Source organism: Ipomoea triloba, chromosome 13 (assembly GCF_003576645.1).
Source record: "Ipomoea triloba cultivar NCNSP0323 chromosome 13, ASM357664v1".
Taxonomy (NCBI): Eukaryota; Viridiplantae; Streptophyta; class Magnoliopsida; order Solanales; family Convolvulaceae; genus Ipomoea; species Ipomoea triloba.
In genome coordinates, this window is record NC_044928.1 from 23,218,387 (window position 1) to 23,244,234 (window position 25,848).

General features: G+C 30.9%; 1 protein-coding gene and 2 non-coding genes across 3 annotated transcripts; 1 reads left to right on the forward strand and 2 right to left on the reverse strand.

The window, feature by feature from the left end:
• Positions 1-853: 853 nt before the first annotated feature.
• LOC116002091 (adagio protein 1) lies at positions 854-7,188 on the forward strand. The gene is made up of 2 exons (XM_031242107.1): positions 854-1,342; positions 4,819-7,188. Exons 1-2 carry the CDS (start codon positions 1,074-1,076, stop codon positions 6,428-6,430), a joined length of 1,881 nt encoding a protein of 626 aa, XP_031097967.1. The 5' UTR covers positions 854-1,073; the 3' UTR covers positions 6,431-7,188.
• Positions 7,189-13,302: 6,114 nt separating this feature from the next.
• On the reverse strand, positions 13,303-13,374 carry TRNAE-UUC. Its single transcript has one exon. It is a non-coding gene; the product is annotated as a tRNA-Glu (tRNA).
• Positions 13,375-13,481: 107 nt separating this feature from the next.
• TRNAF-GAA lies at positions 13,482-13,554 on the reverse strand. Its single transcript has one exon. It is a non-coding gene; the product is annotated as a tRNA-Phe (tRNA).
• Positions 13,555-25,848: the final 12,294 nt, after the last annotated feature.

The following is a 25,848-nucleotide window of genomic DNA, read 5'->3' on the forward strand; positions in this document are numbered from 1 at the left end:
TTTAAAAAAAAAAAAGCAATACACTAATGTCCTTATATGTCATTTTACATGTTAACCACTAATCTAAACAGCTAATTTTTACGAAACATCTTTTACAATCCACTAACATAATTCGTTGGTCAAACCCGCTAATACAATATGCTATTTGATAACCGCTAATCGCGCTGATAACCAAACAAACTCATAATATTAGGTGGGCCAAACCCAACCTCCAAAATTGCATCAATTATAAATATAATAGATACTTAGATAGATAGATATAGTAACAGATAATTATATATTAATGACGAATAGGGAAATGAAACTTAAGCTTTTAACATAATCCTTTAGTATAACAAAGTATGGATGTCACTATCTATTTTTATTTGTAGTGTTACAAGATATTTTTTGACATTATAAAATTTCTCTAAAATAAAAATATATAATATGTTAAAAAATTTTGAAAAATACAAAATTTATAATTAAATTTAAACATTTTATGTAGTTTATTTTATTTATTTTTTTAAATTTTAAGATAATTTGTGAAACAATATTTAAAACTATTATAAATATTTTTGTTAATTATATTGGATAAAATTTAGTCCATAAAAATTTGAGACGAAAAGGCGGGTTGAGCCGTAAGTGCATGGTCCTCCGACCCGAAAACGCCCATTGTCATCCTTTTAATGAACAGTGACATTAAAACAAAAAAGTGCAACAATCAAAGCGTGATGTACAACAAAGATGCAGATTATCTTCTCAGAGAATTTCAAAGGCGGTACTCACACGCACATGGTCTAATTGACCCTTCTCCCCCTGCCCTGACATCCGCCAACCACTCATTCTCTCATCCCCAAACCCCCCAAAAATAAATGAAAAATAGAAATATAAATAAACAAAAATAAAAACCAAAAACCCTAAATTAAAAAGCAAAAATTATATTCACTAATTTTTGAAATTTCCAAAAACAGCTTCGCTTCTGCTTCTGGATTCACATTCTGACATTTTTCCTTGGCGATTTTGGAGGGTGACGAATTATTATGGGGTGAATAATCCTTTGGGGGAATCGAACGAAAGCTTTGTTTTGGCCTGTGATGGAGTGGGATAGCAACTCGGATTTCAGCGGGGACGAGGAGAATTTGGGGGAGGAAGAGGAGGAAGAGGAGAGGTTAGGGTTCTTGTTCAGCAGCGATGCCGCCGGTGGCACGCCGCTTCCTTTTCCGGTAGACTCGCTTCTTCAGCCGGCGCCTTGCGGTTTCGTTGTCTCCGACGCCCTCGAGCCGGACCACCCCATTATTTATGTTAATTCCGTGTTTGAGATGGTTACTGGTTACAGAGCTGAAGAGGTTCTCGGCCGAAACTGGTGAGTCTTAACGTTTAATTTGTAGAATACGATTTACTCTACTCTGAATTCTGGAAAGTAAGAATTGGAACGAGGATTGAAATGAATTTTGGGGTGTAATTTGCCTCAGTTATTTGTTCTTCACTAGGTAGAGCGAATAGTGGAAATGGGAAATCGTTAATGTGAATTCTTTCTTATTGCATCCAAAGAAGGGGGATTCTGTATTTGATGGTTGAGAGTTTTAGGTTGTTTAGCTATATGTGCCCAATTGGCCTTCTTCAGGACAAAGAACATAGCTATTTCTATGGTATTATGGTTTTCAATGCCAAACCGAGAACTCTCACTATTTGGAACGATAAAGCTTGCCCTTCCCCCTGATTTCTTTATAATTTGTTATCTAATTATTGTTATTTTGTCTAATTTATCCAGATAGTCTAGGTTTTGTTGTGGTGATTTTTAGGTATACCTCTGTAGTATTCGATCAATAGTTTTGCTGCTGCATAATTATAGGTTTTATTCTGCGGTTCTTTACTGTTTCAAGGCAGAACTTATCTGACTGGCTGAATACCCTTTTTGCCCTTTTGTTATTTGGGAACTTCTAATTTCTCTACACAAACAGATCATATGTAGGGATCCTGTGTTCTTCAATATTTGCCTATTCCATTTCTGATGAGTTGATTACCTATATTCAGTTTCTCATGGTTGTTTGTTGCAAAATATTGGCACTGCAATATTAAATTAAACCTCTAAAGGATGGTGAAGTTTCAGAAATGGGTAAAGAAGTTTGTATTTCACAGTATACGTAAGATTCACATTTCAACAAATTGATAGAATGGTACAACTATATTAACCAGAGTTGTCATATTATCAAAATGTAATAGTGGGCATATACCTGGAGCCCTGGAGGACATGGGTATTTCGCATGGATCTGTCAAAACTCAAAACCTTTGGAACTTACCAGAATTTAGCATTTGAGCTTACTCATGACTGATGTATACCAAAATCTGATTAGATAACTTAATTCTGGGTAACAGAGTAATATGCCAGATATCTTTGTGGCTATGGCCTATGGGTATTGAACAACACGATTCACTTCATATTGTGGATAATGGCAGAAATTTAGATTTTAGAGTTATGGTTATATATACATACTTACATGTATGTGTGTGTGTGCCAGTGTGTCTATATAATTCACTAAACTCAGTTTGAAAATGAGTGTCAAAACATAATACTTGAGTTTATACTTAGGCTCAGAATTGAAAACAATGTTGAGCCAATCAACTTGAGTGCACAATATTCTAATGCAGTTAAACATCTATATGGGAACAGCCTAATCACTGCCTTACAATTTACAAGATAAAGCTGATGCAAAATGTGATTAAGCATTCTTAGGAAGAAACTTTAGAAGAGTATTGTTTTGGATTGCTGAATTAATAGTTCTCCAGTTCATTTTAGGTAAGTGTAATGTAATAAAGCAGTTACTTGTGAACACAATGCATATTCCCATAGTAGTATGTGAATCTATAGTTCTGTAATAGTGATGAGTTGTTGTACAGGAATTTGCTATGAAGGATAACAGCTAAGTTGAGCTATTATCAAAACTGCTGTGTATAAGAATTTTACAATTGTTGTAATAAATCATATTTAGAAGGGATAACTTACATTCCTATTGCTTTCTTTTTGCATTATTTTTGGGGGAGATCCCACAACCCCTTTCCCACTAGTCCCCTCTCTCCATCTTGCTTTTAGGTTACAAACCTCTAGTTTCTTGCAAGGATAAGTTCAATGACATCATAAACATCTTTTACACCATTTTAGGAGAAAAGGGCCTAGTAAATCTAGGGTTCTGAGTTAGAGCTTATGTTGGTGTTAACGTAATACCTCAAAGCATTGTACAAATTGCTTGGAAGAGAGCCCAAAGTCCAACTAATGATATTGTGGGTGGAACCATAATTAGTCTCTACTGGGTGGTATGGGAAGTTGGGAGCTTATTTCAACATATATTTGAAAACAAAATATTGGTGTAAGAGAACACAAGTGCTATGTATATATGCTTTTGATAGAGTGCTTTTTGCTTTTGAAAGAAGCTTGTCTAGCCATCCAAAGCAGAGGTAGAGTGCATCTTGCTTATGTTTTCCATAAACCCATTGTGATTTATACATGTGTTCTTGTTGTTACAATTATAATTATACTTATAATTATTATTTCAGAAGCCATACTTTATTACTTGTAAGATATTGTTGCAATTATTTTTTCAAAATTAGTCTGCTTCAAAAGATCCAAATTCTCGTAAGATGAAGTGGTCTGGTGTGTTTTACTGGTATTATATTTAGGCTAGTGTGTATTTAGCGTATCAAGTTTTTTAGCACTTGAAACAGTTAAATTGCTTGGGAAATGCATTTTAGGTGATGTGTTAATGTGCAATATATGGGCTCAAAGGTACTATCCTTATAAGACTTCAGGGCACCTGCAGGTCCTGTAAATTCTACACAAGCCATGTTAAAATGCCCACTTTTTATGTTTTGGAATTGAATGTGTTCTGCTGCTGAAATGAAGGTTTTCAACATAGAAGATTCTCATTCACCTGGGGAAATAAGTGGTTTTCCTGCCATCGAGGGGTGGGGAAGGAAACACACTACTGAACATTTTTTTCCTTCTCATTTTATTAAGTGGTTCTTTGGAGGTAGAAGGCATGTTATCTACCAAAATATACAGACACTTGTGAATTGGAGCTGTGTTTTCATTTAATGTTCATTCTATGTTCCTTGCCAATACCAGAATACCTAGAATTTAGTTTATACATTTGTCGTTTTCCATTTGGAAATAGTTTTTTCCAACTATAATAGTCTTATATAATGTAATCAATGGATCTTATATTAGATGCTCTGCATTGATAAAGGGGATGGATGGGTAGGTCCAGGTTGTGAAGCAGATTGCAGTTTTAGGAACTTATGTATTGTTTTTATATGCATGAACTCGGCAGAAAAGTATATCCCAGTTATAGACACATTATAATTTTTAAATTGGCCAAGTATATCTGATTATCTTTCCACCCTTAGTGGATTGAAATTTGTTGGACTATCAAAGTCTCTCTCTCTCTCTTTCTCTCTCTCTCTCCCTTCTTTTGTGCAGTTCTGCAATTCTATTTTTAATGTATTATGGAGTACTATTTTACCTATAGCTATGTATCCACGAACAGTGGTCTCTTTCTACAACTATGAAAAGATACAAATACCGTGTTTGTTAAGACACTAGCATTTTGGAGCTGCATTAGCTCTGAATCTTCCTCCTTGCTCACCAATTCAATTATATCTTTTCAATGTTATGATCTCAAATGTCCTGAATTCAAGTTCCCTTCATGTTATAATAGCTTCTTAGTTTCTCTACTTCTCAAGTCTTCAGTAGCTTGTAACATTTCTTCTGTTCCGTTCTTCTGTATTTTGTCTTATCGTATTCTCTGTTAATAATTTTCAATTTCTTTTATTTTTGTTCTGCAGTCGGTTTTTGCAATGTAGGGGACCATTTGCTAAAAGAAGGCATCCATTAGTGGACTCTGCTGTAGTTGCTGAAATAAGAAGATGTCTAGTGCAAGGGCTTGAATTCCAAGGAGAGTTATTAAATTTTAGAAAGGATGGATCTCCATTGATGAATAGACTGCGCATGACCCCTATTTATGGAGATGATGAGACAATCACTCATATTATTGGTATCCAGTTCTTTACAGAAATAAATCTTGATCTTGGTCCACTGCCAGGATCTTCAGTGAAGGAGTCTATAAGATCATCTGATAGGTATCGATCTAGTCTCTCTTCTTTCGGACCATTTTCTGATGGAAACCGGAATATCACTCGTGGAGTTTGTGGGATCTTACAGTTGAGTGATGAAGTCCTGTCTCTAAAGATTCTTTCACGGTTGACACCTAGAGATATTGCATCTTTTGGCTCTGTTTGTAGACGACTCTATGAATTGACAAAAAATGAAGATCTTTGGAGAATGGTTTGTCAGAATGCTTGGGGAAGTGAAACAACACGTGTACTGGAGACAGTACCTGGAGCAAAAAGATTAGGTTGGGGTAGATTGGCAAGGGAATTAACTACACTTGAAGCAGCAGCTTGGAGGAAATTAACTGTTGGAGGTGCTGTTGAACCTTCACGTTGCAACTTCAGTGCTTGTGCAGTTGGGAATCGTGTTGTTCTTTTTGGTGGAGAGGGAGTAAATATGCAGCCCATGAATGATACATTTGTGCTAGACTTGAATTCGAGCAACCCAGAGTGGAAACATGTAAAAGTGAGTTCACCACCTCCTGGCCGTTGGGGTCACACACTTTCTTGTGTGAATGGGTCTCATCTTGTTGTTTTTGGGGGCTGTGGAACTCAAGGCTTACTGAATGATGTATTTGTGTTGGATTTGGATGCCAAGCAGCCCACCTGGCGTGAAATCTCAAGTTTGGCCCCACCACTTCCGAGATCTTGGCACAGCTCCTGCACCCTTGATGGGACCAAGTTGATAGTGTCTGGTGGTTGTGCAGATTCTGGAGTACTTCTGAGCGACACTTTCCTGCTTGATCTTTCCATGGAAAAGCCTGTGTGGCGTGAGATACCTGTAGCATGGACTCCACCTTCCCGTTTGGGTCACACATTATCTGTTTATGGCGGCCGGAAAATCTTGATGTTTGGGGGGCTTGCTAAGAGTGGTCCTCTCCGTTTCCGATCAAGTGATGTATTTACAATGGATCTGAGCGAAGAGCAGCCATGCTGGAGATGTGTGACGGGCAGTGGAATGCCTGGTGCTGGAAATCCTGGAGGCATAGCTCCTCCCCCCAGACTTGATCATGTGGCTGTAAGCCTCCCTGGCGGTAGAATTCTGGTTTTTGGTGGGTCTGTTGCTGGTCTTCACTCGGCCTCTCAGCTCTACATCCTAGACCCTACCGAAGAAAAGCCTACATGGAGGATTTTAAATGTTCCTGGTCGACCTCCAAGATTTGCTTGGGGACACAGTACTTGCGTTGTCGGAGGAACTAGAGCGATAGTCCTTGGAGGTCAAACAGGGGAAGAATGGATGCTAAGTGAGCTGCATGAATTGTCTTTGGCGAGTTCTACCACCATATGAACTAAAGAAATATTAATAATTTGGAAATGCTGTTGCACAAAAGTCAATGCGATTTTTGTCTGAAGAAATAAATATTTATCTTGAGCAAAGCACTTCATGTAAATTGTTTTTGCTTGCTCCAAAACGCCCAACTGATCAGTAAGTATCCTTGAGCTAGTGGTTCCTTTATTTATTCTCTTGAAGCTCATGGGCATTGTGAGTGGTTGGTCTGATCTGAGCATAATTTTGTGAGAGGCTTGTATGAAATAGTGTTTCTTTTGATGCACTTGGAATCATTTACCTTTTTCGGGCTAGCAGTAGTGGATAGAACAGTAGGATATTCTGTGTTTGTAGGTGTAGTCTGTATTCTGTATGTCTATGTGGTGCTTCTTCTTCAGGCTGTGTACTTTGAACACTGGAGGGGTAATATATAAACACGAGGAAAAAAAAAAACAAAAAGAAGAAAAAAAAAACATAGAAGGGAGGCAGAGATGTGGAAGCATGGGAATGTGCATTAGGTTTATGCTTTGTTTATTAACAATTCATGCAGTAACATGTTTGTTGTCCCTTGTAGCATTTCACAATGCTTTGCTAACATCTCTCTCTCTCTCTCTCTCCTCTTCCAAATGCATCTCTCTCGTCTACTTTTGGAAATTGTTTGTTGTGTTTCAAACAGATGAGTGAGATGACTCTGCAATAGAAATACAGAGCCTTTGTGTAATTATATTAACATTCTCATCAACAAACCCTGTCATAATTCAATGTTTGCTTTCTTGCAATTTCATTGCTTATGTTATTGTTTTTTTTTTTTTTTTGAAAGGTTGCTTATGTTATTGTTATCTTAACATGTGTGCACTTGAGTTTTGGGTATCTTCTTGGGGTGGACTTGGAGATTCTAGCATGTTTACTGTTTCAAGATTATATTTTGAAGGGAAATTGGTCAAATAGGCTACTAATTACACATTAAATTATAATTAGATCATTGAATAAAGAAAAGTACAATGTTATTGCTCGAACAAGTTAAAATTGTTTAGTTATACTAAATATCCAGTTTCTCAGGTTAACAATTAGTCATCTAGCTTACCTGGCATTGCATTTGGTCAGTGGAAGTTAGGATTTTGGTTTAATGGTATCAAAAGACCTATAGACATTTTTTTAAAAAAAAAAAAAAAAAAAAAGTCTTATAGACATCAGTTTGTGGTCACTGCATACTTATTTTATTTTCATTGATATATACTTTTGTGTGTGTATATATATATGTGTGTATATATATATATATATATATATATATATATATATATATATATATATATATATATATATATATATATAGAGAGAGAGAGAGAGAGAGAGGCATATACACTATTAATTTTAAAAAATGGCATCCATTCCTCTACTAAAACTAAGGCGTATAATTGTCTCGGGACTTGGCGTAGTGATTCGTCATCTAACTTGATGTCACGACTGGAGGATTGGTTGGCTGATTATGCAACTCACTATTTATCCCTACAGTGGTTCTTGAGGTAAGGTTCTGTGGACTTTGTAGGGTTAGGATTAGTTTGACGAAATTAAGGTTACCTAAGTATTAAATAAAATAAAATAAAATAACTATGGCATATATTACTCTTTCTAATGTTTTAAATAAATACTGGAACTAGACAACTATGGTTCTAGGAAATGACATTTTGTTTAACTCTCTAGTTAATTCCTATGATCCTTCTAGACATCTAGTTTTAGTTTAATGTTATTTGCTGTCAGCCTGTCATGAGTCTAGTATAAAAGTACAATTTTCGTAGATAATAACCTCATCAAGTTGACCATATTATGGACGCTACTAAAAACTACTGAACTTTCATCTCTTTTTGGTGGATAGAATTAGAGCATCCATATCAATGGATTATTTCGTGGTTTTTGAGGAGTTTTTGTAAGTATGATTAGGATAGAGAATAGGAGAGAAAAAAAAAAGAGAAACAATTAAATATCTGACATTTGAAATTAAAAAAAAAAATAAAAATGAAGTTAATTGTCAGAGTGGCCGCCAGCTCGCCCCAGCGGGAGCGAATTGTCGTGCGTTGCGCGATGTTTTTTTTTTTTCTTCTTTTTCTTCACCTGCAAAATCTTAGAGGAGAATTAACTCTCCAAATTGAAGCCTTCATATCAGTTGTGATTCTATCCATTTAGTTTTTTCTCTGACATGAACCCCAAATAAACCACAGATAAGGATGCTCTTAATCTTCTTAGAGCATCCTTATTAATGGTTTTTTGTTGGTTTATTGTATGACATGTAGGTGAGAGAGGGTGAGTTGGAGGAGAGAGGGTGAGAGACGGTGAGTTGGATGAAAGAGGTGAAAATTAATTTGTAAGACAATGGGTTATTTGTGGGCCTTAGGAGGAGAGAGGAAAATTTTAACAATAATGGTCTCTGCGCGTTTAACGCACAATGGGTGACCAGAAGGCGCGTAGTACACGCGCCCTCTGGGCGCGTAAATATCACTTTTTTTTCTTCCCCTCACATATTCTCTTGCCTAATCATATCTGCAAAAACTCCTAAAAACTACAACTAATGTGGATGCTCTTAGAGCATCCATAATAGTAAAGTTTTTTTTTTTTTTAAATTTTTGAGGAGTTTTTGTAAGTGCGATTAGGAAAGAGAATATGAGAGGAAAAAGAAAAAAAAAATGAGGAAAAAAATAAACAAAACTTACTTTTAAAAAAATAAAAAAATAAATGTCAGACTTAAGGACACGCCCGTTGGGCGCACTATGACGCGCACGCAGCAAATGAGTGACTGGAAAGCAAAAGCAATGGGTCCCACATTTCTAAAAAATCTCATTCCATACAAATTGATCTCAAATTTCTCTCTCTTGCATTATCTCTCCTACATGTACAATTCTATAAAGATCACTGATATTGGTGCTCTATGAATGTAAAATTCAAATGATTTCAAGTTTTGATGAACGTAGTAGACATGATTTTTGTTCATGGATGGAAAATGTCTAATGGAATTCAAAATTTTGTTGAGGTTTTCTGTCCACCTTGAGTGGTGGATAAAAGAAATACGGAGAATTATCTATGTTTTGTTTTCATCATAATTTTGGCATGTTAATTATTGAGATTGAGAGATGGATGGAGAAGAATGATGAAAATCCATGATTTTTTAGTGATTGGATGGGTGTGAAAAGCAAGCTTGAACATTTTAGCCTTACGTTGATATATGACGTATACATGAAGTTGAAAAAAACTAAAGAGACGTGGGACTCTTTGAACCATAAATATCTAAAATAATAAGTCTAAATCAAAGTTATATCCCTAATTTATATTCATGTTTTTAGTGCTAATCATTTTGTACATTGTATTTTTAGAGTTGTGCTATACAATTTTTTGGACAAAACTATCCTTACCGTTATAACTTTCGTTATCTTTTCCATTAACTTTACCATGCACATGCATCCACCATATCTTTTCTTATATTCTTTAATGATAATAATATTTGTAAACCCTTCCCTTTATACGGGAGGTGGTGGGTTCGAGCCTCAGTGGAGGCAATACTGACTCTTGTGCTTTAATAGGTTGAGAAAGTAGTTATGAACAGATACTGCATTGTAATAGAGTTGATAGTATTCAAAAAAAAAAGATTAATAAAATACATATTTTTTTCATTTAGATTTTAATTAGTAAGAATTTGTTAGTTATTTTTTAAAATATAAATATTGGGTATATATTTTTGCACATCGTTCATAGAAAAGACTAGTAGTTATATATGAATGAAGACGCCATGACAAAGAAGTTTGTTGTTGGTCAATTATTGTACTATAAAATGATGGACTCCAAAACTATGCTAAGTCAATTGGAGAAATTCAAATGATCTTCAACGAGAATTGTGATGAGGGCATCGTTGTGGGTGAAGTCTTCCAAGTGGCAACTATTATTCACTTGTTACCTCCGACATGGAAGGACTTGAGAACTACTTGAAGCGTAAGCGAACGAAAGGAAAGAAATCTAGAGCAATTGATCCCCCAACTTAAGATTGAGGAAGACAATATGAAACGTGATAGGAAAATGTCCATCTCGGGTAGGTGTTAAGGCCAACATTGTGGAGCATGGTAAGAGCCCCAAGAACTCTAAGAAAGACGAGTAGAAACTCGGTCCAAAAGGAGGTTCAAAGAACCAGTTTCGTAGAAAATATTTCAATTGTGGTGAGATGGACAACAAGCTTTGTGATTGCAAGACACTAAAGAAGAATAACGAACATTATCAAGCCAATGTGGTGAAGGGTAGTCAGAAGGAGTCTAAGATCATCCTCATCTATGGTGATTATGGTAAACCTAGTTGGGTTGAACCAAAGAGAATGGTTCATAGACATCGGTGGAACCCACACATATGTTCTAACTGTGCATTATTTAACACCGTTGAGACTACTAATGATGAGAAGGTGTGGATGGCTAAATATGTTTAATCTCTATGGAAGGCGTGGGCAAGTAGTTTAATTTGAAGATGACATCCGGGAAGAAGTTCGCGCTGAACAATGTGATGTACGTGACAAAAGTGCACAAGAATCTAGTTAATGGTTCATTGTTGTCCAAAAGTGCTCTGAGTGAAATGGCCGGGAGCTCTGTTCTCAGTTTGCCATTCAGCGTCTATGAATCGAAGATTTCCAATCTCTCCCTGGACTTTACATCCTAGCCGACAAAAGACCACACATGAAAGTGAACTTTGTTAGATTGCTCATAGTAACTGGATCAAATCAGGAAAACTAATAGGCGACTCCCACGAGAAGTCGTACTCGGAACATTATATTTACGAAGCTAACTATCCATTACATGAGAGAAAATAAAACAACAGCCTAGACTATAAGAACATAAATGTAATAGAAACAAACTAAATCAACACACAAATCAAATATGTTGACTTTTACTTTTAAGATCTATACTTCATATTATGACTTTTGGCTTTGGATAATTTTGATTGTAATTTTGGTAAACTTTAATGGGCTGTTTGATTTGCAGAATAGATATGGAATGACATAACATTTCTTACATGTTTGGTTCATAGAATAAGTCAAGAATGGAATAACATTCCTTAGAATAGACATATTCTATTGTTTGTTTTGGTCATTTTGTTATGGAAATATCATTCCTATGAATGAGCTATTACCTTTGCAAAGGGAATAGACATTCCTAGGGGACTTTGGTATTAGCTATTCCCATGCTCTTGGGAATAACTTTTATATTACAAATACCGAAAATACCCTTTAATTTGTACATTATTATTGTTGTTATTGTTATTCTATCTCTCTCTTACATACATATATACATGTGTGTGTATGTGTGTGTGTGTAAACATTCAATATATCATAATTATAATCATTATTCTTATTATTATTATTATTATTATTATTATTATTATTATTATTTATAAATATATTTATGTCTTTAAAACCTATTTCATTTCTATTCTTAAGATTCCTTTCTGGCAATTAATCATTATTCATATTTATATTTATATTTTATGAACACTGCTACTATCATTGGATTATTTTGAGTATTTTGTTGAAAAACAAACTTATGTTATTCTTCTTCTGAATATTATTAAATGTTTTCTAAAAATAAATTGTTATTTATATGAATATTTTGTTTTATAATTTACAGATTATTTTTTTTATATTGTAATTGCTATAGAATAATATTATATAAAAATCTTATGTAATAATAATAATAATAATATTTTGTACAAGAGTATTTATGTCTTTTAAACATATTTTTCATTTCTATTCCTTTACCCAACCAAACGTCCTTTACCCAACCAAACGTTGGAATACAATTCCTAAAGACTATTCATTCAGCGAACCAAAAAATAAAATACAATTCATGTTATATTCCTTACCTATTACATTCCTTATGGAATAATATTCATATTCCCTCCAAATTCATTCCGTGAACCAATCGTGCTGTAATTGTATTTTTGATTGATTAAACAATTGATGAGTATATGATAATATTTTCTAATATTTATTAGATGTTGTGTTAAACATTTCCTAAGTGTTAAAACTTACATCAAGCAAAACTTTAGACTCAACAATTAATCAACAAGTTGAAGAATTTCACAATCTTTGGTTGATATTTGAAGACGTATGTACTACTATGCTTAGGGTGCTAAGTAAAAAGAGCTCAAGTAACAAGTTAGTATCACTCGTAAAAAGCTACTCCATCTGTCACATTTGACTATCATGTTTACTATTTATTGGCCAAACCAACTATTTCTTTTTTATCGTTTATTTTCTTTAGTAATTTTTAATTATTTTTAAATTTAATTTTTTTGTATCTAATAGTACTTTTAATGTAGTTTCTAAATATATAAATTATATATATATATACATTAATACTAAACTTATTATTATGAAAAGTTAACTTAAAAATAGCTTCAGTCAATTTTCGTTAATCAAATCAGATAAATAAAATGAGACGGAGGAAGTAATATTTTGTGACTAATTTTATGGTCAAACTACAAACTAATTCGTTATTGTAATTGTGTAGTAACAAATTACTTGATGATTTTTTTTTCGTAATAAAAAAGTAGAATAGTGGACTACATCCAAAAATTTCTAATCAATATTAAACTACTATAAAAATCTCTCCACTTTATTTATTAGCTCTAGCTCATTACTTGCGCAATCCAAATCTTCACTAACAAACCTTTCAACAACAAACATTGTGTGTGCTTGTGTTACAATTTTTTGAACTAATTAGGAAAAAAAGAATTTGGACCAATTTTGAGGTCAGTCATTGGATGACGGGCTGAATCATTCTCCATGAACCATTTTCCTAATGTTATTTATTGAAAACAAACAAATAAACTGAGTTATACATTTGAGAAACTACAACAATTAGAACATGTTCCGTTGCCGGGAATCGAACCCGGGTCTCCTGGGTGAAAGCCAGATATCCTAACCGCTGGACGACAACGGAATTCTTGAATGTATAATCTGTTTAAACATATTAAATTATAAATACGACAACGGAACGCTTGTATGTATCATCTGTTTAAACTTGTTGAAAAGCTATCGTAGCTAACTTGCGGTGAACGTGGATCGAACACGTGACCTTCAGATCTTCAGTCTGACGCTCTCCCAACTGAGCTATCCCCGCAAGTATAAACATTTGTGCATTTTTTATTAAATAGCTTTTTGTAACCATAATTAACATATTGCATCGCGTAGTCATTATTGCGTCTTCAAAGTCTGATTAATTAAGAGTTTATCCATTCTCATTCTTTGTCTTTATAGGTGACAGTTAACATTTAATATTTTTTATTAAAATATTCTTATTTAGTCTTATTATTATTGTGGTATGATCATTTTTAGTCCTTCGTTAATAAAAATCGTTGAAATGTCGTCAAATACAAAAACATTTTGATTTTTTATACAAATTGGATTGACCTGCTATATATATATATTTTACAAAATTCATAATTGAAGACCGAATGTACTTATATTTAACGATATTTAAGTTTTGTTGATAAATGATCAAAAATGATTATACCATAATATTACTACGACCAAAAGTGAGTGTTATGATAAAAATGACTAAAAGTGAACTACCACCTATCAATTTATGATCAAAAATGGAATTAACTCAAAGTTAATACATAGCCACGATGATTACGTTCATTAGGATGAAGTTTCTTATTATTGTGCATGATTCAATGATGTCTCAAGCCAAAGCCGATCATTTTTAATAACACTATATAATTACTAGTATTTTATGTGCGCGATGTGCAAAAATATTTGCCCAATATTAATACTAAATTTTAAAATAATTTTTTAAAAGTTATAGCATATAATTTTTTTTAAAAAAAAAGTATAGTTGTAGAATTCATATTATATTAAAATAAAGTATATTTGATAATTTGAATAATAATTATGGTATGATTAATTTTATTAAAATAAGAAATTTAGATATGATGTATTACTAAATAAATGCTAAGATTTAATTAAAATTTAATGAAATCAAACTTATTTTTTATGATAGCATGTTTACATACATTATTACCTTTGAAGAATAAAAGAAAAAAAAATATTGTGTATGTATGTGCATGATAATAATAATGGGAAAACATAATATTGTAAAATATGTTAATACATGCTCCAGTCTTCCAATTTGTAAGGTAAATTAGGTCATTTTAATTACATTTTTTATGTAAATTAATTAACATGGATCATATACATACATTCCAAATTAATACTAATCACAAGTGTGAAATTTATGTTAAGCAAAACTAACAAAAACTCATTTTAAATCAATTGAAATGAATATGGAACCACTTGAATTGGAAGAAAGAGACTAGACGCGATCGTCTTCTTCCTAGAGAAGGAGGCAACCAACTAGTAACCGGCGACCGTTTTCAATCGCCAATGGTCCTTTTTTTAAATTACTATCTAGGATGGCAGCCAACAGTGGATGATGCCAGTTAACAACGGAATATTTATCGATAACCTATTGGTTACGTACCGTCTAAGTGGACTTATTTGATTGATTTTATGAAATTGGAGTAATTCGGAGATATTGAGTTACCTACAATAATTTCACATTCACATTCAGTGTACGAGGCAGCATTATTTCTCATCTATTTATGAAGAGTATCAGAGATGCATTCATAACTGAAAACATATATGGGCTAGTGGCGCATGCAGTTGGGTAGTTGAGACATCTGTTTTCTCTGAACATGGAATCTATACGGCTATGTTTGTCTGGCTCAATTTTTTCTGTGTACTATGGCTTAGAATTTATACAATTGTGTGAAACATAAAAAGAAAAGAGTAAAATTTTAATATACTAAAGATATATTATTTACCTATTGAATATATGTTACTTGATAATATATAAAATAATGTGCATGTATTCAAATAGGACTACAGCCTATCGAATAATAATTTATTCATTTGGTCATCCAATCAAAAAATAGTAAAATTACAAAGTCAGCCCTACAACGTTTCCTTTCTTATTAATTGATCACAAAAAAGTCCATACTGTCCATTTCAAAGCAAATAGGTTTTTTTTCTCTCATTTTCGTTTTGTTAGTCATAATAAAATTTCACTAATTTATAATTAAATTGTTGTTTTTAAATTTGAATAGAGTTTTTGTATAATGAAATCGTTGTACGTTTTTTATTTTTTGGGTAATATCTTCCCCCTGTTATAATAGAAGGTTGGTTTTGAAAAGCATGTGTAACATTAATACATTATTTGATTAATTAGATTTATAAGGAGCAATATTATAGCTCTCATATGTGATTTGTGAGTTATTAGTTTATTAAATAGGAGTTGAGTTTACAAGTACACACCACGTCACTAAAAAAAAAAATAATAATAACAACTAAGTAATAGATGGATATTTTTCTCTCTTTTTTTCATAATTAGTAATTTAAACAAACTATTATCATGAAAGGGTGATAACAAAAAAAATTGTAGAAACAGATTCAATTTGTAATTTTATTTTTTAATTATTTGTTTTTGTCTAGAATAACATAACAAAGAAATAAGATAAATGATTTTAATTTGAAGCACATAAAACAATTACAATCTTTATTTTCTAAAGGAATAAGGGTCAAATAGGCCACCGAATTACAAACGAAACTGCAATTAGACCATCGAACTCAAAAACAATGCAATTGGGTCCCTGAACTACACAAATTTATGTAAATTAACCCAAAGTGACTTGTTGACTTGATCTTTCGATTACCAACTTTAAAAATAATATTTTGAAAACATTTTAAATAAAATAATTAATTAAAATATTAAAAAAAAAAAAAAAAAAAAAAAAAAGAACTGCCGGTCGGAGATGAATCGTCTTCGGCCGGCTTCGTCTCCAGCCATGGGGACGGAGACCTTCGTTCCGGCCAAAGAGATGAAGAGACCTTCGTCTCCATGGCAGACGAAGGTTCGTCTCCATGACCGGAGACGAGCCGGCCGAAGACGATTCATCCCCGGGCGGATCTTCCTGTTTTTGTTTTTGTTTTTGTTTTTTTTTTTAAATTTAATTAATTATTTATTTAAAATTATTTTAAAATATTATTTTTAGAGTTGGTAGCCGGAAGATCAAGTAAAACAAGTCACTTTGGGTTAATTTGCATGAATTTGTGTAGTTCAGGGGCTCAATTGCATTGTTTTTGAGTTCGATGGCCTAATTGCAGTTTCGTGTGTAGTTCGCTGGCCTATTTGACCCTTATTCCTTTTCTAAAAGGCCCTGTTTGGTAAATAATTAGACTATCAGCCAATTTTGGCATATTTTACCATTATTAGTTGTTTGACTCGGTTAAAAAATCAATATAAGTGTTTAGTTAACAAGCTTTTTTTTTTTTTTTTTTTGAAAATAGTTAACAAACTTTTTGTAATTCCAAAATACTAAATTTCAAAAGGCTACTCAAAGCAAACTTTTCAATTAGTCTTTTGAGAAAAGAAATTATACCAAGCAGCTATCAGCTAACAGCTAATATCATCAATTAATTATACCTTCTAACCAAATCTGCTAACAACATCAGCTAACATCCATTTACCAAACAAGACCAAAGTGTTGCCTATTTTTATATATTTATGTATCTAACTATTACTCCCTCTGTCTCATTTTATCTCTCATACTTAATTCATTAGTCAAATTAACTATTTCTTCTTTGTTTATTTTCTTTAGTATCTTTTACTCATTTTTAAATTTGATTTTTTCTGTTTAATAGTACTTTTAACGTAATTTCTAAATATATAAATTTTGTATACGAATACTAAACTTAATATTATGTAAAATTGAATTAAAAATAATATCAGTCAAGTCTCGTTAACTGAACCAAACACATAAAATGAGACGGAGGGAGTATTAATTTAATTACACTATTGATAAATAAATATTGACAGCTCATTACACTGCACATTGAATTAATAATAATAGCTATACTAATAAGTATAATTAATTATTATATTATAATTTGGATTAGATGTACACGTAGACGTACGGATTATTCTTTATAGAGTTCTACTACATGGACTCTTATTTTATACTCCCTCACTTGTACTCCTTAGATATGATAAGTTATTCTCATCATGTGGGTCCCAATAAAAATGTCAAACATCAAACTTTTATGTGATGAAGTACAAGTAGGGAGTATAACTTAGGAGTACATGTAATATTTTCATTCTTTATATATATTAGGTAGGCCATTGTGCATGGTATTGTCAATTTCATCGGACACAAACCTTTTGTCTCATTGGAGTGTCGAAACGTAGCCCCAAGCGCAATGTCACTTTCACACTTTGAAGCTTCAATTCAAAGCATGATTTGACCCCTGATGTCACTCTAACTTGTATGGGGAGTAGAGGCCTGTTTTACTTTAACTTTAATATATATAATTTGAATTAAATAATTTTTTTTTAGTCTATTCGATAACTAAAAGCCAATTAGAATTATCTATTTGAAAGATTTAATGATTTTAAAGTAAGAAAAAAAATGTAATAACATTTTTGTAAACATGTCAGATTTTAACATATGAACAGTTAATATTATTTCTTAATTTTATCTTGAAAACAAGTTCTTGCTCAATTTTATATATATATATATATATATACACTCAATGTAAATCATGCAATATAAATATTTAATTTGGAGAGTAAAGATAATATTTTCCTTACCTTAATCACTACTACATATTATGGGATAACATATTGTCAAAATAGATAATGGAAGGTTTTCTTAGACGATACTAAATTAGTAATAGATTTTTTTTTTAAAGATATATATTCAAACAAAAATGCTTCAATACTTCATACATTGTTTAATGTATGATGTCATTATTGTATATAAATAATGTTTAAACAAATGCAAATCTCGAGCTAGGTTTTAAATGTAGTTTAATTCAAATTTTAAATTTTATAAGGACTAAACTTTTTTTTTTTTTTTGTAGATTTATATGGCGAGTTGTATTATATGTTGATTTATTTTTGAAAAACTTTATAGTTATTTTGTGAAATTTATGGAGTTTTATTTATGTGTGGGTATAATTTTTAAAATTTGTTATTACAAAGTATATGTTTGTATTTTTCTAAATAATAGGTTGTTATCACGAGAGCCAAACTTGTAACATGGTAATTAACAAATCAACAGTATATCCAACTTGACTACGGAATGTAATTGTATATATATGTCTATGAACGTTATGCTTTTATTAGTTGAGCAGTTTATGCTTAATAACTTATAACTCCAAATGTAAATGGTGTTATAAACATAGGTAGGGATGTCAACGTACGGGGCGGGGTGGGGAATGGAAAATAGTCCCCATCCCCGTCCCCGCGGGGAATTAGGCGGGGATGGGGATTGATTAATTCTTAATCAACATATTAAATTAGTGTAATTTTAATTATAAAAACTATGATTTTAATTTAAAAAATTTATATATATATAATTCTTAATTATAATAATTATTCGGGGACGGGACGGGACGGAGAGGGGTATCCTCATCCCCGATCCCCGAAATTTTTTCCCATCTCCGTCCCCGTTTCAGACGAGGACGGGACACATTGCTATCCCTAAACATAGGTCAATTCATTTGAAGAATTTTTGAAACAACAGATTGTAGTTGTAAGAAGTTGCTAGTAAATAATGACATTGTAATAACTGTAATTATATTATTATGTTTTTAGAATTTTGAAATAAAGGATAGTAATTGTTAGATTTTAAAAAAAAAATTTTTTTGGTACAATTTGAAGCAATTCAAGATAGGTTATAACAAAAGAAAAATTATACTCCGGTACTATCTATGAGATGTGGATAAAATGATGCAAGTCTTTTTAAATTAATCAAAAGTTTTAAATTTGAGGCAAAGACATGGGCTCTGTTTGGTAAATGGTTGTTAGCTAATTGAGTTAGAGGATATAATTAGTTTATAAAATTAGTTGATTGTAAAAAGATGTTTGGTAAATTAACTGTTAGCTAATAGCCGTTTGGTATAATTTATTTTCTCAAAAAACTAATTGAAAATATTATTTTGAATTTTAGCATTTTGAAATTACAAAAAAACTGATTAGCCAAACACTTATATTAGTTTTTTAACATTTTGGATTTCTCATCACATGAATTTGGGGGTTGCGTAGTTTGAAATTTTTGACATACATCATGCATTTATATATGTTAATGTTAAAACGTTTTTAAAATGTTAAACATCGTTTTCATTGTAACTTATACGTTAAATAATAAAACAAAAAAACAAAAAATTAAAACTTCTTTTTCTTTGGACCCAATCTTTTTTCCTTACAAATCTACTAACTCCAATTCCTCGGATCATCAAGGGATGATCAAGACTTGACTTGCTCCAACGATTCCAGCAAGCACCCCTTGTTGGTGGATTCCTTTATTGAATTTGTCCAAGCCCGCCTATAAACTAATAAATATGGATTTTAATGGATCACTCAACAACAACCCCATTGCATTTGTTTGAGATATCTTATCAAAACACTTCACTTGAAAATTTTATAGATTCATTCAATCAACTCCTAACTCTCCTTGGGTTTTCTAGACTCACCGACAATCCTTGCAACGATGGATTATAGAGGTTAACCCAACAACCGTTAGATTGGGCGTAGCTAGGGTAGAAGGTGTAAGGACGTGTTTATGTTTAAATTTCAAGAAAAGAAAAGGAAGAAAGAGTATGATTAAGCGTGAGGCTTGCAAGGCGGGTGATATGGAAGACAAAGTGAGATGGGTAAGTTGTGTAAATAGTATAGCCATAGGTTTCAATTTAAATTTTTAATAATTGAGATAAAATGTACCTTTTAATTCAATCATATCACTCATTCTATTAGATGTATCAAAAGAAAAATAAATAAATACAAGGGAGGTTGGCTAAATATATGATAAAGCAAGCCCTGTATTAAAAGTGGGATAGAAAGGAAAAAAAAAAAAAAAACAAAAAACAAAACCCTTAAGTATTGAATGTTTGTCAACAAATAATAAAAATCTCAAATTATTGGATCCCCAACCACCCCCACCTCCCCCCCCCAAAAAAAAAAATGATGCATGATTTTTTATTATGGAGTAAAATTTTCCGTCACATATCATGAAATAATTAAAGTGATATTTTGACATGTTATTATTGGACAAAGTGTTGTATATTGTTCAATTCAATAAGAGTCCTAATAAGTCCTAACTAGCTAGTACTACAAATTAGACTAATAGTCAATCATTACGGTCCACACAGTTGCGTGGACCACAATACAAGAAAAAACATAAAATATATTATTTTAACTCATAAAATACATTATTCTACCATATAAAGTATATTATTATAACTCATAAAATACATTATCTTACCCCATAAATTTCATTATTCTAACACATAAAGTACATTATATATTATTCTAACTCATAAAATACATTATTATAACAAATAATATACATTATTCTAATTCATAAAATACATTATTATAACACATATAGTACATTATTCTAACTCATAAAATGATTATCTTACCTCAGAAATTTTATTATTCTAACACATATAAAATACATTATTCTAACACATAAAATACATTATTCTAATTCATAAAATACATTACTTACTCCAGGATGTTTATTATTCTAACACACGCGTGGAACAATTTTTTTTTAACATCAAAATTACGTTATTTTGGATCATGATCCACATAGCTGTGTGGATAATAATTTACCGACTATAGTGGCATGTAAAAATCTCAAATTATTGGATGTTTTTCTCCAACAAAAAAAATGATGCATGATCTCTTAGGGAGAAATTTCCGTCACATATCATGAAATAAAGTGATATTTTGACATGTCACTATTAGATAATTAAAGTTTTGTACATTGTTCAATAAAAGAGTCCTAATAAGTCCTAACTAGTACTAAAAATTAGACTATAGCGGCATATAGTGGTCCGATCCTTCAATAATATTCGCAAATTATACTGTGGACCATGGTCATGGCTGATATTGTAGTTGTGTTGAACGGATACTCAGTTGTGTTGAAAGGAAACTGCAGTTACGCGGAATAGAGACCGTTCATCCGTTCAACACAGTTACGCGGAACAGAGACCGTTCATCCGTTCAACACAACTGCAGTATCAGTTTAACACAACGGCAATATCAGTTCAACTCAACTGCAGTATCAGCCATGACCCATGGTTCACAATGCATTGTGACCATGGTCCACGATATAACGACTGATAATATTGAGACCACAATTTTTTTTTTATTTTTTTTTTGGATAATGCACTACAACAATAATGAAAAGCCTTATAGAAAATAAAACAATAATGGTACCCAACAAATGTACAATTTTAATAAGAGCCAATATAGTTAGAGTTCTAACAGAAAAAAAAAATGTTGGTAGTAATTATTTACTTAAACGAATGGTCAATATTTTTTTGATTTTAATAATTTTTTATGATTTTCATTCTTTACCCTCTATTATATTATTTTCTTTACTTAAATAACCCCACATTATATTCCGTTAATATACACTTTAGTAACAGAATATTTCGTTAAACTTTTAAAAAGTAAACATTGGACATTATCCTATTCGCGCAATGCGCGTGAAAAAACTAGTCATACTATACTTGGCAAAACCGACATATTCATTTTCACAATGAACGTTAACGGGTACGATCTTTGATTTAGAAAAGTTCATGTCAACGGGAATCACATTCCATGATATCAAGAAAAGTAATTTCCACCCAGGGGAGGTATGATTATTTTTATCGGTTGGCTAGGAATCTACCAAATTTATTCAATTACGTATTTATCATTTTTGGCGTCATGTTAAAAGTCTCTTATAAATATAAAAAATTTGTCTCTCCTACCATTGCACATTGTTTATCAAATAGATTTACATCCAAGTACGTAATTAAAGTTTTATGTAATCTAATTTGCAATATGATTCATTACGTAACGATGCAGACATGCAGTATGTGTGTGCGCGCACGCAGTACTTTATATATGTTTTGATTAACTTGACTTTAATTTTTGAGTACTTAATTAATTTAATAATTTGGTAATTTTTAGTATATGGTTTATTAATTTACAAGTAATTTATTAAACTGTCGATTATTTGTTATGTTTTTTTAAATTTTTTTTTTTGTATGGCAAGTATATATTAGAGGCTATAACAATTTTGCTGGGGAAGTTTAAACGAACCAAACATGTTAATTAATTTTTCAGATAATTTAATTATCATGTTTTCATATAACACCAAACATGTTAATTAATTTTCCTTGTAAATATGTTTTATCAAACATATTCCTTAAAAATATTTTCTCAAAAATTTAATTGATGGAAAAGTACCAAACAGACCCCTAAAGTCTAAATCGAATCCATTCAGATCAGATTTGTGACATTATAAACATACTAAGTAGAAACTGGTGGTGTTCTAAAAAAAAAAAAAAAAAAAAAAAAACTGGTGGTCAAATGTCAATAATTCTCTAAAGGACCTATCAGTTTTGTTAATACCTATGATTTGGGACGAAGGAATGCAAACATCAAAATAATATAATCTATATACACTTATAATAAGAGTCAATAATATTAGACCCTTAACTGGAACTAAAAAATGTTGGTGTAATAGTCAGTTATAACATATTGTACTTTGTGTTCTTCTTATTGTGCAACCTCCAATTAAATTCCTAATATATCCTAATCATTTATAATTTTACCAAATTCTTTCCGTTAAATATAACGGAAGTTTACCATTAAATTATTTAGGTAATTTGTTTCTTTATTGCCGTTTTCAAACAAATTGACAATATTCTATAATACAATTCTGTATAGATTCCTGACTTAAAATTAAAATATTGAAGTATTAATAAGATTCTATAATACAATTTTGTATAAATTCCTAACTACACCATTATTCTACCCAAAACAACAGTATATAAACCCCTCCCCTTCTCATTGGTATTCACCCAAAACTAAACCTAACATATTCTGCAACACACCATCTACTTGACATTCTATAGGTATATAATTGTCAAAATATTATCATGCTAATTCTATTACTTGTATTTGTACTCATAATGATTACAGTTTAAAAAAAATCAATGATGGTATACTCATTAATTCAGGGACGTATCCAGGAATTTGTTCTAACTGGGGCGAAATATTAATTAAAATAAAATAGATAGTTAAAAAAAGGAAAAAATACTTAAAGAAATATAATCATAAATATTGTTGGATATATGCGATAAATAAAACACATCAAAACTTTATAAAAAAAATTTATAAAAAAATATGAAACATAATTAATTTGATAAATTAATTCAAATAGAAAATAAATTATAAATTACATATCTCATTATTAGTGTGTATATATATATATATATATATATATATATATATATATATATATATATCTACTATACTAATAAGAGCCAAAGAGAGTTAGGCCTAAAATGGGGTAGAAAAAATGGCGGTCAAATTATTTAATCAAATGGATGGTTCAGATGAATTATTTAATCAAATAGATGGTTAAGATAATTCAGATTAATATTATTGATAGAGATTACCTAATTTAACCTTACTTTTATGATTATCCGTTAAATATTCTCTTCTCCGTTAATATTCCGTTAACTTTTAACTTACCCATTAATTTCTATAAGAAAGATCTTAGGTTCGAACCTCATCTCAATCAAATTTGACATAATTAAGTTTCTCACTCTATTTACTCTTATTAAATTAAATAAATTAATAGCTACAACAAAAAATGATACATATGTATTTCTTTTAGAATTATGTGTCTACAATACCTTTATTTGAAAAAATTATTCATTATCAAAAAATTAAATTAAATAAGAGAAATAATTTCATTAGTTATATTGTCTTTATTTTCTCTCATTCAAAGATTCTTTACATTCAAATTTATCAATTGATATTCATTACATTGTCCATTATCTTATTTTTACAATATCTTGTAATTAAATATCAAAGTTATAGTACAAAATAATGTTATATATTTATTTACCAAGTATTTTATTAATACTATGAAAAATTTTTAAAAAAAATAATTTGAAGGTAATTATATTAACTACTTGGGGATTGGTTGACAAAGAGAGTACTCAAATAACCCAACAAATTGAAGCGGAATCGCTCTATTTTACTCTTATTGAATTAAAAATAAATTAGTAGTTACACCAAAAAATGATACATATGTATTTCTTTAATAACATGAAAAAATAAAAAAGAATAGTTTGAAACCAATCATATTAACTACTTAGGGGATTCATTGACAATGAAAGTACTCAAATAACCCATTACCCAGCAAATTAAAGCGAGAAACTACCTTTTAATATCTTTGGAATATATAATATTTTAAATTTTCAAATTTTAATTAATTAATTTAATCTTTTTTCTTAAACTAGGGATTTCTTTATCCACAATAACTCATTCAACAATAATGGTTGAACCAAATGAACCCCAAGCAGAACACCTAAAGGAAAGTCCATAGCTCCTATATCATAATCTCATTGCATGACGTTGTCATCTATGCAACCAACAATAACCGAATTGCAAATAACACACTACCAACAAAAAGGAAGAGAACAAATAGTAAAGTCCAGTGGCGGATCCAGAAATTTTAGTTAGTGGGGGCGAAAATTTTTCTTAAACCGTAAAACATTTAGGAAATATAGTCATAGATTTGTTGTATATAAGCGAAGAATAAAACACATCAAAATTTTATAAAAATACTCATAACAAAATATGAAAAATAATTAATTTGATAAAATAATTCAAATAGAAAACACATTATAAATTGAATCACTTAAAAGAAATATAGTCATAAATATTGTTGGATATAGACAAAAAATAAAACACACTAAAACTTTATAAAAATATTAATAACAATATATGAAACATAATTAATTTGATAAAATATTTCAAATAAAAAATACATTATAAATTACACATTAAGTATATGAAAAATGAGATAAATAAACAATTGGTTAGTTAGTTGAGATGGTTGGTGTGCGCCTTTACTAAGCAGAGAGCGAGGGTTTGACTCTGCTGAGCAATAGGCGTGATTATAATTGGAGCCCTTCAACCTTTTCCCTTTATGTATACAATAATGAGATGGTAATTATAATGTATTTTTTATTTGAATTATATTATAAATTAATTATGTTTCATATATTGTTATTAATATTTTTATAAATTTTAGTGTGTTTTATTTTTTGTCTATATCCAACAATATTTATGACTATATTCTTTTTATGTGTAATTTATAATGTATTTTTATTTGAATTATATTATCAAATTAATTATGTTTCATATATGTTATTAATATTTTTATAAATTTTAGTGTGTTTTATTTTTGTCTATATCCAACAATATTTATGACTATATTCTTTTAAGTGATTCAATTTTTAATGTGTTTTCTATTTGAATTATCATAATAATGAG